At 35.2% G+C, this 17,999-nt stretch overlaps 3 protein-coding genes and 1 long non-coding RNA gene across 6 annotated transcripts in view; 2 read left to right on the forward strand and 2 right to left on the reverse strand.

The window, feature by feature from the left end:
- The window catches only part of LOC128015973 (extended synaptotagmin-1), a 31,461-nt gene extending 24,715 nt beyond the window's left edge, over window positions 1-6,746 (forward strand). Inside the window, exons 37-51 of the mRNA XM_052600249.1 lie at window positions 651-763; window positions 896-1,004; window positions 1,120-1,296; window positions 1,394-1,476; window positions 1,678-1,726; window positions 1,813-1,902; window positions 1,991-2,086; window positions 2,210-2,281; window positions 2,409-2,495; window positions 2,851-2,997; window positions 3,086-3,225; window positions 3,337-3,468; window positions 3,787-3,895; window positions 4,573-4,622; window positions 4,788-6,746. Coding sequence (XP_052456209.1) covers window positions 651-763; window positions 896-1,004; window positions 1,120-1,296; window positions 1,394-1,476; window positions 1,678-1,726; window positions 1,813-1,902; window positions 1,991-2,086; window positions 2,210-2,281; window positions 2,409-2,495; window positions 2,851-2,997; window positions 3,086-3,225; window positions 3,337-3,468; window positions 3,787-3,895; window positions 4,573-4,622; window positions 4,788-4,815 — 1,482 coding nt within the window. The 3' untranslated portion in view covers window positions 4,816-6,746. The remainder of the gene's footprint in view (window positions 1-650; window positions 764-895; window positions 1,005-1,119; window positions 1,297-1,393; window positions 1,477-1,677; window positions 1,727-1,812; window positions 1,903-1,990; window positions 2,087-2,209; window positions 2,282-2,408; window positions 2,496-2,850; window positions 2,998-3,085; window positions 3,226-3,336; window positions 3,469-3,786; window positions 3,896-4,572; window positions 4,623-4,787) is intronic.
- Window positions 6,747-6,802: 56 nt separating this feature from the next.
- LOC128015975 (eukaryotic translation initiation factor 6) lies at window positions 6,803-10,336 on the reverse strand. The gene is made up of 7 exons (XM_052600251.1): window positions 10,188-10,336; window positions 9,480-9,621; window positions 9,288-9,373; window positions 8,902-9,077; window positions 8,523-8,699; window positions 7,288-7,469; window positions 6,803-7,193 (listed from the first exon to the last, which is right to left on the reverse strand). Exons 2-7 carry the CDS (start codon window positions 9,584-9,586, stop codon window positions 7,184-7,186), a joined length of 738 nt encoding a protein of 245 aa, XP_052456211.1. The 5' UTR covers window positions 9,587-9,621; window positions 10,188-10,336; the 3' UTR covers window positions 6,803-7,183.
- Window positions 10,337-10,341: 5 nt separating this feature from the next.
- On the forward strand, window positions 10,342-15,974 carry LOC128015976 (uncharacterized). 3 transcript variants are annotated; one of them, XR_008184046.1, is made up of 4 exons: window positions 10,506-11,008; window positions 11,447-11,625; window positions 15,648-15,710; window positions 15,834-15,974. It is a non-coding gene; the product is annotated as an uncharacterized LOC128015976 (long non-coding RNA). The 3 variants fall into 3 exon arrangements; XR_008184045.1 differs by lacking the exons at window positions 15,648-15,710; window positions 15,834-15,974 and adding an exon at window positions 10,342-10,443 and having other exon boundaries at window positions 10,684-11,008; window positions 11,447-12,845; XR_008184044.1 differs by lacking the exons at window positions 15,648-15,710; window positions 15,834-15,974 and having other exon boundaries at window positions 11,447-12,845.
- LOC128015974 (matrix metalloproteinase-24-like) overlaps window positions 11,921-17,999 on the reverse strand; it is a 33,578-nt gene continuing 27,499 nt past the window's right edge. The window contains exon 9 of the mRNA XM_052600250.1: window positions 11,921-17,955. Within this exon, the coding sequence (XP_052456210.1) occupies window positions 17,618-17,955 (338 nt within the window). The 3' untranslated portion in view covers window positions 11,921-17,617. The remainder of the gene's footprint in view (window positions 17,956-17,999) is intronic.

The following is a 17,999-nucleotide window of genomic DNA, read 5'->3' on the forward strand; positions in this document are numbered from 1 at the left end:
AGATTCATTTCTTGCCTATAAATAAATATATGTTTATGATGTTAGCCATACCATACCTCGCCTATGATGAGAAATATTGCTTTAGCAACTAATGGAAATAAAAGTTTTGTATGCATTAATTTTTAGATTTTAACCAGAATTGAAATACAAAACATGCAGTTTTTATTTTAATGGTTCAAAAACTGATGAATAGAATAAGCAGCAACAAACTAATTTTCATTATTCAAAATTCATATTTCATTAAAAATTGTAAAAAAAAATTACATAAAGCTTGTTTTTTAAAATATATAAATTTTATTTCTATACAGTCTCTACGGCACTTTTTGAAAATGTTTATATAAGAGGCAAAAAGTCATGAATAAATCTGAAAATAAGTCAATATTTAACTTTTCAGAGAAGCATTTTGCGTGTAAAGTTCTACTTTCAGTTTTGGTTTTCAACATAGCGTTTAAAAATAAACAGCTGTTCTTTTTTCGTTTTTTTTTTTTTCATAATGGTTAAAAAACAAAAGTTCACGGACCATAAATTAAGTTTTTTCAATATTTTATTCTATTTTGATTAACAAATATTTTGACAACGTAAAGTTTTTTTATTATTATTGTTTTTCTTTAATAAGTGTAATAACTCTGATTGTTGCTTATCATTTACAGGATCTCAGCAATGTTCCTGATTCCACTTCCAGTGAAGGTGGATATATGGAACCAGTCAAAAGATTTGGATCAGCCCATGAAGAACAAAAACACATGGAAAAACCAGAAGAGCAGTGAGTTAAAGATTTGAGATGGTTTTGTTAATCCTTATTCAGCTTAAATTAACAAAGTAATGTATTATTAAAAATCATAATAATGATGGACCATCATATACAGATTTATGTGTGTTTGTTCATGATAAACAGGTCTCCCAAGAAGGTTTCTCCCAGTGTCCCTGCAGAGGAGTCAAAAGTCTCTAGCTCCACAGACGTACGACCCCAAAAGACGAGCCATGACCCCAGCTTTGGCACCAAGGTGTGTGTTATCTTTCCGTTACGGTTCTGTGATCAGTTTAGTAAAGGTCTTAGGATGCTGGAACATGTCCTACTAGGCAGGATCATGTTATTATTGTCTAATATCTGTCCCATAGGGGGTGCTGCGCATCCATCTTTTGGAAGCGAAGGATCTGGTTGCGAAGGACAACATGATGGGAGGGATGATGAAGGGCAAGAGTGACCCGTATGTCAAGATTCATATCGGAGACACAACCTTTAAGAGTCACGTGATCAAGGAGAACCTCAACCCTGTCTGGAACGAGATGTATGAGGTGGGAATGCTGGGATATGTAGTTTGGAAAAATCAAGGTGGCACAGAAGTTACTTTAAAAGAGACTAATAGTTATGTTTTCCATTTTTATTTACTAGATGGTTCTGAGACCTGATTATAATCTTGATGTGAAGTTTGAGGTCTATGATAAGGATTTTGAATCGGATGATTTCCTTGGAAGGTTAGTACATTTACAACCACTATTACTCATTACTCACGCGCAAGGCTGAAGAAACCAGATTTTTTTTTTTGCATTATTACATAATTTTTTTAACTATGCCCCAGATTTTCATGAATTTACTCTAACATTAAAAAACTTTTTATTACAGATAATATGTTCATACAACAAATGCTATTTCACTTTATCTTCATGTGTGTTCAGGTTCAAGCTCAAACTCGGCCACATCATCAGTTCCCAGTATGATGATGAAGTGAGTATGGACACATTTGACTCTGCTTCATAAGAACAGAACACAGTGAGCACATGAATCATTTCCTGCTGCCTTTACTCTTCCAGTGGTTTACTTTGAATGATATAAAACACGGTCGAATCCATTTGGTCCTGGAATGGCTTCCCACCTCAACACAGCAGGATAGACTGGATCAAGTCAGTTTTTCCTGAAGACAAACAGAGTCTGTCGATAATTCGTTTTTTATCAAATTTACTCAATGCTACACGTTGTCTTTTTTACAAGGTAATGCAGATGCAAAGCTCTCTGACCTACCAGAACAAGTGTGTGCCGTCAGCAGCGTTGGTGTTTATTTATTTAGAAAGAGCTCATGATCTTCCTGTGAGTCTATATACTTCTACACAATACATATATATATATATATATATATTTATTCAATCTCTATAAAGTATTTAAATGACTGTAAGTGTAATGAGAGTTCTTGATGGCTGTCTTGGCATCTAGTTGAAGAAAAGCGGAAAGGAACCCAAAGCTGCTGCTGAACTTGTACTTGGAGCAACATCTTATAAAACCAAGGCAAGAGAATTTGATCTATAATAGCAATCATGCAGTACTATTAAAGGTCATGTGGCATTTATTTGAATTCATTTGTAATATTGTAAAAAATATTTAATTTCGTTTTCCTGTGCTCTCTCATGTAAAGGTGTGTGATCGATCAACTTCTCCTCACTGGAGTGAAGCATTTGAATTTCTGGTTCATGACCCCAAAAAGGACATACTTGTCATTAAGGTGAGGATATTTTAGCCTGAATTGCAGTTGATATCCTTTTGTGAAGATAAGATGCAATGAAATGATGCAATGAATATTAAAATAATGATCTGTAACTTCAATATATGACCATATGTATTTAAAATTATCATTATTGTATACACAGTGCAGAGCCTTAGTGTACTTCAAGTACATACTATTTTTTTTAAAAAAATCAACAAACCTAAACCTGAAAGAAACTGAAAAGAAGAAGAGTTTACTCTGATTTGCGCCCCTTGTGGCAGCACCAGAATGCAACAGGGTTTCTGTGTTATGCTTCAGGTCTTAAATGATGATTATTTCAGACTCCCGTTTGATTTATTGTCATTCTGAGCAGATCTCAAGTGCCTGGGACCAACCCATGGGCTCTGTGGTTCTACCAATCAGAGAGCTGCTCTCAAAACCAGAATTGCTGATGGACCAGTGGCTCGATCTGGATGGAGCTTCACCAAAGAGCCAGATCCTACTCCGGGCACAGCTGAAGGTCAGACAACTTGAGCCATCTTCACTCATTTTGATCATTTCATGAGCACAAGATGTTCTGTTTAACAATTGTTTTCTGTTTTATCCAGATCTTGGATTCAAAAATGGCCGCCTTAATAGCCATGGGTTCAGGTCCTGTGTTGAGTAATAAGCAGACGGCCACCACTGGTCACATCAAAATCTCCCTTTCCTTCCAGAAGAAGTTGACCGTGATCATCCATGCATGCAGGTCTGGTGTGATTAGAAACCGTTTTGACCCATTTCTAGTTTAGAAGTTGCCGGTGTGCGTCTGAAGTCTGAGGTGAAGTGAGGACGTTCTGAGTTTCTGTGTATTTTTTAGGGGTCTGGTTACATCATCTAAGGACAGCTTAGACACCTACGTCTCCCTCATTCTGCTTCCGGATAAAAGCAAGGCCACCAAAAGAAAAACAAGTGTGAAGAAGAAAAGTCTGAACCCAGAGTTCAATGAAAGGTTTGGCGATGTGTGTGTGTGTGTGTGTGTGTGTGTGTGTGTGTTGTTTGTGAATAAGTGAGGTTCAAGTAAAGTGTAATCAGTTCTATGTACTATGGTGATACCTTACCTTTGGATTGGAGCACCATCTAAACACAATGATGTGTTAATATAATTATTTAGTAGCATATCGGAATACTATTAAGATAAGGGTGTGTTTAATTCATTTTCAAACATTGCATTGTGCAAATCTTGTCTTTTGATTTTATGATCTGAAATGTGTTTGCATTTTAATGAGTTTGATCAGACTTTGACCCAGTGAGTGTGTGTGATAAACAGGTTTGAGTTTGATATGAGTGTGGAGGACGCTCAGAGACGAGAGCTCAGCGTCTGTGTGAAAAACGCATCCTCGTCCTTCATGAATCGAGACAAAGACTTGATCGGCCAGGTCAGTCTGTCCGGGCTCACTTCAGGTGTCCGGAAACAAAAAAATACACATTTCTCCTTGTCCATTTAAAATACTTTCATTCACAACACCAGACATTCTAACACTCTTATGTTTGTGCACAAAATTTAGTAAGACAATAAGAATTGTTTTCAGAGAATTTATCTTGAATTATGAGTTACTTTTTTGTATTCTTTGTTTTAAATATAAATCTAAGTGCATGATTTTTTAAATATATTTCTTTAGATATTTTTTACTGTAAAGCAAAACAAAAGATTATCTAAATGTATCAAGAATACAAATATTTACAATTAACTATATTATTTTATTTGTATAAAATTTCAAGAATGTTTATATTATAAATATTTATAATTGTATAATTAAATTGTAATTTATATTAAGGTATATAAAAATAAAATTATATATAAATTAATGTTATTGTTCATATTTGATTTTATAATATTTATAATTTAATAATTACATTTTAATATATATATATATATATATATATATATATATATATATATATATATATATATATATATATTCATTTTAAATCAATTTTATTTATTTTATTTATATTTACAGTAGTTTATAATAAAAACATTTATTTCATTTAATAATCATATAATAATTTTAAATGTTTTGGTGTTTAATGTATTATTGATTTATTCTTGTAGGTGCAGATAGACCTGGGACATGTGGACTTAATCTCTGGAGTCACAGAATGGTTAGTTTTGGTGCTTTTAATACACAAACATACATTAATATATATTTATTATATTGTGAATATGTATTATTTATTTTGTTCTGATATCTGTTTAACTTCTACAGTGACAGATTTTTTTTATTTTTGAATAAACTGTTCCTTAAATTGGTTTTCTTTCTCTGTCAGGTTTGATCTAAAAGAAGAGCAGAACTAATTAACACAGTGCTCTTAAACCTCTTCCTGAAGTTCAGCAGGTTAACTTCACTGTCTTGTATCGCTGCCAGTGCTTCCCTTCCCTCTTTATTACTTCACAAACACACATATTTCTTCCCCCCATCTGTTTGTTTATCAACAGATGATTTCTGAGTGACCAGTTCATGTGATGAATATGAATGATCTTTGTGGTTTGAACATATTGCTGCATTGAGTATTATATCAGAACTGATGTATAAATTGGTTATATCTGTAAAGTCAGTATCAGGTGACTGAATGTTAACTGTAAAGAGTCTCTTCTTCCTGTGCAGGTTGCATGGACATTGGAAAAGGATTTTAAAATGAGTTTTTAAAGCAAAGAAATATATTTGTTTTTATTAACGTCAGGATACAATATGGAATCTACATGAATGATTATAATTGACAGATCTTTGTGCACTAAAAATATAAACTGGTTTTATTTAGTCTACATATCACCAACCTAAAAACTTTATTCAAGATGACTTCTGTGCTGTTACCACTGCAGATCTCTACAATCATAGTGTTGCGTCTCGACATATAGCTGCTGTTTACACATTGATGTGTGTCATGTAACTTCTGCAGTACATTGTGATGCCAAATATCTAGAAAATCACATTTTTTAGCCAAAATTATGTTATTAAAGTTTGTGTTCTTGTTACATTGTGTTCGATTTTAAAAGGTATTTTTATTTACAGTCATTTATTTTGCCAAAAACATGCCCGGATCTATACTTAGAGCTCCCATACTTGTGAAAACCTTCCAAAACATTAGGAATTTAAATAGATTTCCAGGCTTGCAAAAATCATGAAACATAAGTCTCAAAAATGTCTAAAGTGAGTGAAATGACTTTCAGAGTCATATGCATTGAGCTGCATTCAGAGCTCAGGCTCGATTTTTTTCTCTTTGGAGATTTTTTACACCATGTATGGTTGTTTAAAATCACTTTATTCTGAGAATTGGTACCGAAGTTACAAACGAAACTACAGTATTGTCTAAAATTTGAATTATGCTTAACCACTAATAGCTGGATATCGTGATAATGAACAACTGTAAATGTCATGGAAATGTATTTGTTCAACAATAGGAGCCCTGTGCAAGATCTAGACCCAGGGCTGTTTAAATCTTGCCCTGGAGGGCTAGTGCAGTGCAGAGTTTGGCTCCAACCCTGATCAAAGTCACCTGCCTGTGATTTTCTTGATTGGCATGCTCAGGTGTGTTTGACTAGGGTCGGAGACAAACTCTGCGCCGCATTGGCCCTCCAGGACAAGATTTGAATATCCCTGATCTAGACCGAACACAAAAGCCTTTTGTTCAGCTTCTTTTGTGTTTTCATAATTATTTTGTTTCGTTTATAATATACTTGTATACACAAACTACCATTCAAAAGTTTGGGGTCGGCAAGATTTTTTTACAATTAATACTTTCAATTGATAAAGTTGACACTGAAGATATTAATAATGTTGCAAAACATTTCTTTTTCAAATAAAGGCTGTTCTTTTGAACTTTCTACTCACCAAAGAATCATAAAATAATCACAGTGAACTGTATTTTTTAAGAAATAAATGGAACCTTTGTTAGAAATCGACAAAAATCCTACAGACCCCAACGAGTTGAACTGTAGTGTACAGTATTTTTTCGTCATAGATTTTACTTTACTAGTTGAAGTTCATATTTTGCATTCCATTTTCTATCACTGTGTGCATGTTACTCTTTTATTTCCAAAATGTTTATATTCCACATTTAAACATGCTGTAATGTGTTGAGATTTATGTTAAAATCAGTAAACACCAAAGAACCAATCCATGCTACGGATGAGCGTGTTCAGTTGAACATGCAGCACTACTCATACTGTCACATACATGAGTGTACCGTCTCATACTCACAGCTGTCAATAAAACAGTTATGGCATCAGTTTCTTGTCAGAAGCCTTATATTCCAACTACATAACTCAAAAATCACTAAAAAGACCTGTGGAAGTTGGTTTTTATTTAACAAACAGTCTATGTTGATCATGCACAGCTTTATTGATGCTGCACTGTGCATGGATACAAACATTTGGAAACATTTAAAGGACGTGTTGTTTTATGTAGGCTGTAAAGTGATTATATACTGTAGATAAAAACAGCCCATCAACATAATACTTCTGTCTTAGTAGTTCATAAAAAGACAGTGTGACAAGCAGTTCATACATGAACATTATGATAATACGTTTTCTCATGGTACGAAGGCAAGAGTGCGTTTCTCCCTGAAGGGAGACATAATCAACCTTCAAACCATCTAATATTGACTTCCAGGTCTGTTCAGGCATCTTCCCACAAATATCCAAAGACTTCAAAACCATTTCAGTTTTATGTGAGACTGGAAAAGAAGAAATAATGAGGTTGAGTTGGCTTTGAAATAATAATCAGAACATTTTACTTGGATAAACTGTATGTATTTCTCCATCACATACCTGTCGATGAGCGAGTCTCTCATGGTAGTTGCGATGGCGCTGGGCTGTGTTTCACTCAATCTGAAGACGCTCTCGATGACGGACAGCTCAGTGCTCGTGGTGTCCAGTCCACAGAAGGCACACCAGTCGTTCACCACCATACCAGCAGCGATCACCTCACTCCCGCGGTTCACCGTCCCAGCCTTCAGAGAAAACAATCACAACACAATTGTGACACTGGACCACAAAACAGGTCATAAGGGTCCATTTTTTTATTGAAGTTTATACATCATGAATAAATAAGCTTTCCATTGATGTATGGTTTGTTAGGATAGGACAATATTTGGCCAAGATACAACTATTTCAAAATTTGGAGTCTGAGGGTGCAAAAAAATCGAAATATTGAGAAAATCGACTTTAAAGTTGTCCAGATGAAATGCTTGGCAATGCATGTTACTAAACAAACATTACATATTGATATATTTACAGTACAAAATATCTTCATGGAACATGATCTTTACATAATATCCTAATGATTTTTGGCATAAAAGAAAAATTTATAATTTTGACCCATACAATGTATTTTTGGCTATTGCTACAAATATACCCCAGTGACTTTAGGCTGGTTTTGTGCTCCAGGATCAAAATTATCAATGAGTCGGAATCAGTGTAAAGAAATCATGTAGTTCCTTGCATAAATATGTAAAGGTTTCTGACAAAATACCAGTTACTTAGGGATTGACGATGTTATTAGTGAATCCATTGCCCCATTAGTCATTTCGCATAAATTCATAGATAAATACTCAAGGTATATACCGGTAATAGTCTGAAAATTAGGATCTCTAACTGACATTAAAATGGCAAAGATTAACAAAAAATGTGTAATTATGATAAACTAAATATTCTGCATAAATGCCAAGTATGAGAAATAATAATAGTGATTCTTATCTTAGTAAACAGCACTATTTACACTATTGTTCAAAGGTTTGGGTCAGTAAGATTTTTAAAAGAGGACTCTTATGCTCATGAAGGCAGCTTCTATTTGATTAAAAAATAAAAAAAATAATAATAAAAAAAATAGTTATTACAATTTAAAATAACCGTTTTCCATTTAAATATATTGTAAAATGTAATTTATTCCTGTGATGCAAAGCTGATATTACAGCATCATTACTCCAGTCTTCAGTGTCACATGACCCTTCAGAAATCATGTTGATTTGTCCAAATGAACTGACTGTCATAGAGCAGTCACTCACCACTAAAGGTACTTGCAGGAGTGATGAGAGTTCATCTTGATCTTCTATGGAGGTTTTGGGGTGGACGAGGCCTCCCTGGTTACTGAAGGCACAGTAACTACCCACAAGCACCTGCTCCGCAATCGTCTGTCTGAACACTTCCACCTTCAGAGTGTCTGCAAGAATCTCTTCTGTCTCCTGTGGACAATAATTCCCGGATTGAATACAAAATACATCAGCTTTGGGAAACAAACTTTCAACTTTCTAATGGATTCATTAATCTAATAGGCTTTTTAGAGAAATATAAAGCATTGAGAAATAATTTAGACCCATTAAGGACATTCAAGGTTCGGAGAAAGCAAACTCATTTCAGAGAGTCTTCCATTAGGGATGTTCTTACTCTGTCGAGATCAGGATGAACTAGAGCAACATAGTCGTTACAAGCGATGACGTTCCCCAGCGCAGAAAGACGCTCTTCTACTCTCTGAATACGCACTGAATCTGGCAGGCAATTCCTAATGTGCTGTAACTCTTGATCAGTCGTGTTGTTGGGGACCAAGAGACCATGACGATTTCCTGCAGAAGAGCATCCCAAGATGGACACACAACATCTATTATACATCACATATGAGAACGTAAAAACATAACTCAGTTTAATCAAATTAAAGGTCTTGTTACATTATTTACTGACATGATGTCTGAATTTCAATCAGCATACAATAAACAAAAATTAAGGTAATCAATCACAAATTTGAAAAATATATTTGATTGGATATATTTTCTCACCCACACACATTCTGCCAATGATTCGACATCCTGCTATAGAAGCATGAACAACAGGCATTGTTTCTGACAGTTCACCTTCAAAAACACTGTGGAAAAACAGGTATTCATCAAAATCAGAACTGTATTGTGTGTACATTACTGTATATATAAATATACATGTGTGTGTATTCAGTAATCTCATTAATGGCTTACCTGTAAAAGTTTTCTGAACCACCAATCGCTACCAAGCAGTATGTGTTTGTGAGCTTGGCAAAGCATCCAATTTCATTATTCTTTTCAAATGACGCACGGACTGCCATTCTTCTGCTATTGAACTGATCAAAGCTGTCTGAAACTGATGACAAACAACATTTATAGGGAGATAGTGATAATAAGAAAAATAAAAATAGGGAAGATATAAAAACATTATTAACAGTATACACACACACTTTTTTTATATAATGTATTTATCTACAATTAGGTTTAGATCCCAAACAGAAACATAAATGCATATATTTCAATAGAAAGTTATTATAAAGGATAATCATATATCAACAGTAAATATGGTGCTATTTTAGTAATAAATAACATCTTTGCATTTATTTATTTTTATTTAGGTTAGAGAAACATTTTAAATGTACTTCGGAAATGATTATTTTGAAACATGGCACCATGACTAAATAAAGTAAAAATCAACAAAACCTTAGGCCTAAACTCGTTCTAGGTAACTTTCATTTAAACAGCACTAGTCAAGGTAGTTAGCAGTCGGCTAATTGAAGTTGTTTAAACTTCTCTAGTCATTAAACGCTATCAATCAGGTGTCCTCAAATGACGACACAGGTTAACAATACATATAACATCCTAACTGTAAAAACTTAAATATAAAATTCATGGCAATTGCAAAAGTAATCTTATATTTACCGATAGTCACTCTATGTAGAAGCGTGGACAGCCGTAAACCACGTGTTCACTTGACTTCCTCAACGTGCTGACGTCAACGCGTCATGATAGTTTGTCGTGACGTCAAACACTCATAGGAGACGCCCACCTGGAGGAGACATATACTTGAACCTGGAGGGAAAACGAAGCAAGGCTCCTTTACAGTTATTTTTTTTACGACGTTTGCATTAAGTAGTGTTTTTTATACAGTCTATGGGTAAAACGCAGATATTAAAAGGTAAAAATCAGTAAACACATTATTGATTACGTATATTTGTACAGGCAAGCATATGAACCCAGTACAAACGCAATGTACAAAGTTTCACGTAAAATGGTTTCCCATAGAAAACGATTATAAGGAAAACACTAAACCATTAAGCGGATTGCGTTCATATTCCGACCACATCTGCTTGTCTATGTAAGTAAATATTTACGTCTATGGTTTTGTCATCCCGCTCATCCGCTAAAACCTGCGTAGCAACAGGACACACCTCTCCTGGCACTATGGATTTGTGAGCCAATCACGATTGAGTTTCAGCATTGACGTCGTTTTTGTTGACACTTCGATTAGCTGGCCACCCGCGAAACGTCACTGCAGAAGCACGCGCTCCTGACTTTCGACATCCACCGAGCGTTTTCTGCCTGGAAACACCGCGAGCTAGTCACAGCTGCGATATCGCGAGCTTCCTGAGGCTGGAGTCGGAGTTGGGTAAAGTCTTGCTGTGCCTCGGCTTGTTAATGCACTATTGATCTGTTTTTGTCCCTGTCACGGTGACAAACGCTCCCAACTGCTTGTGGCGTCTGTAAGTTTTTGCAGTGTAACGTTACTGAATACATTGCTGTCTTGTTACAAATGATAATGTATCTGTGTACAGTCAATAACATTACCTCAAACCTAATCATCTGCGAAAGGAAGTTGCTGAACATTAACATAATCATCTTATGAATTCATGAAGGTTACCTGAGACATGTACCATGTTTATACCATGTTTGTTTATCTTCATAAGTACCATGAATACGATAATTATTAAGTATTGTACTTTTTGTATAAAGTTGATAACGTTACTGTAGAATACAATCAAAAAGCAGTTATAGTTTATCTTGACTGAAGTGCATTTGCAATTAAACTTATCCTAATAATAACTAAATATATTGTTTGCAAGTGTGAATGAAAAACGCAAGCAAATCTATATTGTTGTGTTTTTTTGTTTGTTTTGTTTTGATTTTTTTATTTATTAAAGAAATGGGATCTGATCAGAGTACCAGTTTGGCTGCTGACCAGCAGCAGAAGGATTCAGGCAATCTGTCATTGAAAGGTGAAGTATCTTCATCCAATGCCCAAACCGATACTGGTCCTGAGCCCCAGGACAGTCTGGATCCAGACACTGACTTGCCCCAATGCCGAATGGGCAACAGAAAGGTAGACGATATGAGCTTTATGATATCCTGCACTAACTGGTATTAAAAACCAAAGAAGCACTGTGAAAGAACTGACTAGACTGGACGTTTCATTTCCGACAACGGAAGACATGCTGGTGCTGTAGTTGCAGTGCAATGGGTTTGATGTGATTTATGCCTTTTATAAGTTGTGCAATGTGTTTGAAGACATAGAGAATAAAGTTAGTGCACTAGCTGTGCATGTACTGATTGCATGATATCAAAAGCTTGTAGTATGTAGTTGATATCAACCTGTGATAATTAAGTATGTATGTATATATATATATATATATATATGTCATTATATAATGCATCAAACATCACTTGGCATTTCTGTAATTTTATTTTATTGACATTTCTTTGAACATGGTGATAGTAGATACACAGTGTAAAACTGTAGACTGAAAACCGAAATAAAAACGACTCCTTGTTTACAGAATTAAAAAAAAGATTTAAGAAATAAAACTTAAATCATTTCTAATATTTATAAATCAATCCGTTTAAGATCACTCTCATTTTTTAATAATCAACATTATGCATGACAATGTGTCATAGGAAATCAGAGGCTACCGTTAAGAGTGAAAGCAAAATACAAAAGGTCTGAAAAGTTTCAGTAAATCTTTGTATTTACATGACCATTAAAACCTGACGAGGCTGAGCAGACAGCAACATTTGACCAGTAAATCAGAAAATATCAAAATTCCAATGACAGAATCTACATTTATTTAAATCACAGAGTGAGACATTCACTCTTAAATTCTTGTCAAAGGGAAAAAAGAACCAGTTATATACACAGATACAGTTGAAATTTCATCTTGGTCAGCCAAGAAAAATAATAAGAATAAAAAACAAACCAATTTTTTTTTTTTTTTTTAAAGCTATCTCAGATAAAATCTCCATTAAAGTTAACCCTCTCTAATTAAAAAGCATAAATACAGTTAGTTCCTTGACTACCTCTGATATGTTTGTCCTATTGTTAGTCTCATAAAAGGACCATAAAAAACAAAAGGCAACAGCAGCTTGGGTTAAAAATGACTGTTGTCCAAAGCCACAATCATACCCATTAAAAGAGGCAAATTACCAGAGAATTCCTATTTTGCGTATCTCCCTGTACAGTTCTGTATTTTTATTTTATTTTTTCTGTGCAACTGATGTGGTTATAGGCATGGCTTTACCTTGATTTCAAATAAACTGTAGAATAAATGTATGTCACCATTAATGATAAATAAATAGCTTTTCATATAAGCCTCTATCATTACAAACCGTTCACTTCACCCTACGACAAAAATTTCTAAAGATATCCACCTTTGATAAATACATTAAACATTTCACCTCAGACACTGCTGAATGTTCAGTGTGTTAATATATACACATAATTGCTTGCGCGGTGCTGTTAGCTTAGGAATTCCTCATGAAATGGCATGGTCTGGAATTAAAATTTTCTGTTTTTTACAAAAGATTCTTTAAGTGACAATAGTGCAGGTTTAAAGAAAAAATAATGGTCACATCATGCATTTTTAGTAATGCATGAAAAGTGTAAATGCCGTCAAAGAGGCATTTGAGACTAATATTCTGGACATGGTTTGAATCACAAGCGTAAATGCATCTGTTTGTTTAGGTCACATTTGTAAACATCAGTTGTCCCAAATGGAAATACACCGGCATACAGATATTTGGGATTGCATATGCAATCCACATAATGTTAATTTGCCAAACAGGGCAAATATATTGTACAGAAAAATATGGAAGTAAACATTTTTGTGTTTGCATATAGTTTGGGAGTAGGTTTATAGCTGGATTTATATGTGTTTTGCAGAAACACCTTTATGTGGATAGCAATATGACTGATCATGATGCATGACGTGACCTTGACAATTATCCATTAATCTGTAAATAAATTTTAATTTAACATTTTGATCCCAATATAGAGTACATCTGCAGCATTGCCACATGAGTTTTCTTCCATCACAAGCCATTGTCATATTGATAAAGAATATACTTTAACACTGCTATACAAGATCTCAGACATAGATAAACAACACAAAACCTCTTAAGTATGGAACACACTATTGTCCCACATTGTCAAATTCAATCCATGGCTTATTAGAGCAAGTGGTTTGCCGTCTTTTGTACCAACAACAGCTCATCGGATAGATTTAAAGTTGAGGAAGACAATTGGTGATGCACAGTGTGTTCCTTTAAAAAAAACTCCCACCCAATACTTCCTGTACCCGAGACATTAGATCACTTTACAGACACATTGCTTGTTGTTGCAAGAAGTTGTTGTTGTTGCTCTAGATTCAGAGCTGACTAATAAAAATGCGGAATTCAGAGCTGAGAAACAATAACATCAGATCTTTCCCAAGTGGGCACAAACATGTAAAATCTGCTGTGGTTTCATGCCACTTTTCTTCCCACGACCAAGCTGCTCGCATAACAGGTCCAAAAAATGATATATGAGATGGAGGGCAGTAAAAATGACTGGTAATGCGTTGTTTTCACTTAGTAAAGGCATTGAATAATATATCAAGGGATGTATTCATAAATCCACAGTTTAAATAAAAATTAGGTGGAAATTAATGCAAATGAACAGTGTTCAGTGTGCCATAGCGGACTTAAAGACAAGGCACATGTCTTAAAGGGGTACAGTCACATAACCCAATTTTTCCACCGTGTTATAAAACATTCTATAGTCAATGCAAAGCAATGTCATAAAATCATCATCACACCAAGTATTCTTCCAACCAAAAAGTACAATGGTATAAAGTAGAGCTGTGCGATATGGACAAAAAAAACCTATTGCGATTTCTTTGATCAATTTTGCGATTCCGATTTTAATCACGATTTTGACACACACAGATATGCTTTACAGTCATAAATGTATTCAGTATGAATTTGAAACATATTTCAAACAGAAAGCCAATGGGAGCTTTATCAAAAAGTTGTAACACGTCTAGAACAAACGTAAGTCAAAATAATCACTAAGTAAAGATGTTAAACAAAATGTCTAGACATATGGCAAAAAAATATAAATAAATAAATATCGTGTCCAGGGACTTTTTTGTTTCTTTTTTCTCACGCATTGGTCATAGAGCTCATTGTAGCGTGCCTCAGGTGTTAAAATAGTTTGTTATACATTATACAGGTTCACACGTACGCCGTCTGCAGTGTGTATACAGTATGTGTAAGTGGTGCAGAAGCAGCTTTTGCCCGGAGAGAGTGCACACACTTAAACCGTGTCTCATCTCACTCAAACTGCGTCCTGTGCACTCACAACTCTCTCTATGCTCATGTGCTAGATAATAATTATTTTTGCACGTTTCTATTTCTAGCCTTTTACCGCGTGCAGTGTGAACGCTCTGATCCATTAAGATGAGCTCGGAAAAAAGACGCATCACAGACAGTGTGTGAACCTGGAGTTACGTATAGGCATATGCCCAGTCTGTTCTGTTCTCGTGCTAAGCGTGTTGCATTATGATTGGATCGTATAGAATATACTGCGGGGGGTCGGGGCTGTGGAAAATCGTGCTTTAAAGCGATTAAGAAATCGTGCACGCTCTAATCGTGATTTTAAGACGATTAAGATTAATCGCACAGCCCTAGTATAAAGTACTATGCAAATATTGATAATCATTCAGTTACATGACACATATCAAAGTACTATGATAAACACATTTGATATTATCACTGTTTCATGGAACCACAGTACTTTTTTTGTGATGGAATTAGTCGCCACTAGTCTGTTTAGCCTGTTTTTGCCTTAAGAGTAGAAAAAAATATATATTGCTAGTTTTAATTCAGAAGTCACATGTTGAGAAATAAAGTGTAAGAAAATAAAAATAAAAATTTGATGTAATGTCACTTTGTAAATTATGAAGCCACAAATGGGAGATACAAAGTTAGAAATAGGTGAAATAAATTCACAAATGTGAGATATGTTGCAATTAATACATTTTCATAGTTGCACTGCACTGAAAGTTTGCTGTATTTTGTCTTTCGAATCAGTGGTTACGTGATGGATCCCCTTTTAAGAAGGTCCAAAAGCTTTAAGAAGACCACGCAAAGAGGGTGAAAATCTTTGGAAGACAAGGGTTTAGAGATAAATTTTCTCATGCCCACAAAACCTTCAACAGACTATATAGAAAAAATGTTGATTGAAATGTATTAACAAAATTATGATCTTTTGGGCAGATGTACATATGGAAACTACAGAAGTGACATACTGTCACAAACACCATGCCAGTGAAGCCAGTTTGAATAATGCTCAAACCATTGGAGACACATTAGAAGCCTAAAAGAAGATGCCAGGTAGTTTCTGTTGCAGACCCATGCTCCACTGAATTGTGAATACAATATGTACATGATTCTCTGCAGAATAAACAAAAAAATGCTCTTTCCACAGAGAAAAATAAAATGGTTTTCATAACATTTAACCTAAATGTGTTAAGGCAAAAATATCAGTAAAACCCCAATATCAAATGATAAACTGTGTGCCAAGTGAAGCCTTTTAGGGAGTCTCGCCAAATGTACCATCTTAATTTTGCGATTAAGATGCTACAAACCTTTTCTAATATATATATATATATGTGTGTGTGTGTGTGTGTGTGTGTGTGTGTGTGTGTGTGTGTGTGTCACTTATAAGTTCCATTTGGAATTCTATAAACATCAATTACTTCTCATCTCCTTCCAATGTGCAATGTATCAGATCCATTTCCACAGCAGATGAGCACAAAGAGATGGGTTAATATGGGACAGTCAGACACACTTCACCATTAAATAGCACAGTCGAACCATTAAAAGCACCCAACAGACATTTATGAGCTAAGCGTTAGACGATCCACACTGAAAACATGAAAATGTAAGACATACAGCATATTACGTTCATTCAAAGAGGATGGATGAACTGTTGAGAGATCATCTCCTGGAGGCAACGGTAACAAAGCTATTATATATTCAGATGTGTTCATTGGTCATGGTTCCTGCCTGGCACCAGTGTTTCAAATATAACACTTGGTGAAAAGGTAAGGTCGTAACAAAAAAACTGTGCAAGATGGTTGGAAATATGACTAATAAAAGCAAAATGTAATATAGGGATTGCAAGAAATCAGGCCTTATTCTAAAGAACCAAATTGTGCCTATTATGACACAAAATTACTCTCCTATAAAGACCTAATGCCATTAAAAAGAGATCCTCTTTTGTTACAGACTGATAAAACAGCAAAAGATGAAAAGGAATAGAGTACTGTAGTGAGTGGGAGGAGGTGTTAAGACTGACCTAGTTATTATAAATCATTCTTCCTACTCTGTGGAAATGGATAGGCAGGTGAGGAAAGGGGAAAAAAATTCTAGCAAACATTCAGATGATGTTATGAAGCTAATTAGTTTGAAAGTGCCTCCTATCCACCTCTAAAAAACATGTTGAAGTCTTCAAGGAGTGCCAGAGGTGAACCTTTTATCCCATCAATGAAAAAGACTGCAAGAATTCCTTGGTATTCTTTTCTATGGCCTTTCTACCTACATGGTTTTCAAGTATTTTTAGTTGTTTTGCTCGTTTAAATTCTTTGATAATACTTGAAATTCACGTACAAGTCTATGTTGCGAACGAGACAAGGATTTGCTGGCGTTTTGCAAATCTGCGGTTCCTCTAACTCTCCTGGAGAAAAGATGGTCATGGTCAAATTGGAGTGATGGTTTCTGACTGTTAAGACTTCATCTGGTTAGCATAAGGCCAGGGCACAACTTCAAATGTTAAATCCCCAGAAGAGTTGTCCGTTGGGCTCATGCTAAAAAAATTGCAATATTTGTTGTTAAGTTTTGTCTCAAGTGGGAAGGAAGAAGATACTCCCTTTCCTCATGTTTTGTTCCTGTTCAAGGACAAGGTTGAAGGTTCAGAAAACAGGCACTGGTCAACCCTCAGCATAGTAGCCCTCACTTATGTTGTCAAGCATTTGGGGTCCTTCGCGCCCCCCAGTCCGTCATACCCACTCCTGCACGGGTTGTTTGTAGTAGGTCACTTGCTGTTGGACATTTTTGTTCTTGAACTGGAAGATAGTATATACAAGGACCAGAATGCACAGTGAGAGGATGCACGGGATGACCACAGCGATTGCGTTTACAGTGCCGGGTACATCATTAATGGCGACCATGATGTCGACATCATCGTGAGGGAGGTGACGGTCCTTGTTCTTTACTACTTCAGATTGATCGCAGCCCATCCAGTCTTTGATGATTGATTTTGGGTAGCCTGGCTCCACAGTTAACTTCTGGTTATCGAACTTCCAGTAGTCCTTTCCCTTGTAAAAGTAGGTATAAACTAAAAATAAAATCAAAGAGAGAAAAAAAAAGTCGTCAGTTCAT

The sequence above is a fragment of the Carassius gibelio genome, chromosome A6 (assembly GCF_023724105.1).
Source record: "Carassius gibelio isolate Cgi1373 ecotype wild population from Czech Republic chromosome A6, carGib1.2-hapl.c, whole genome shotgun sequence".
In the NCBI taxonomy this organism is placed as follows: domain Eukaryota; kingdom Metazoa; phylum Chordata; class Actinopteri; order Cypriniformes; family Cyprinidae; genus Carassius; species Carassius gibelio.

Coding starts and splice junctions, on each gene's coding strand:
- LOC128015975 (XM_052600251.1), bottom strand. CDS start 9,586: ATGGCAGTCCGTGCGTCATTTGAAAAGAATAATGAAATTGGATGCTTT. Junction 9,374..9,479: donor GGTTCAGAAAACTTTTACAG/GTAAGCCATTAA, acceptor GTTTTTCCACAG/TGTTTTTGAAGGTGAACTGT. Junction 7,470..8,522: donor TCCTGCAAGTACCTTTAGTG/GTGAGTGACTGC, acceptor TTTTCTCTGAAG/GCTGGGACGGTGAACCGCGG.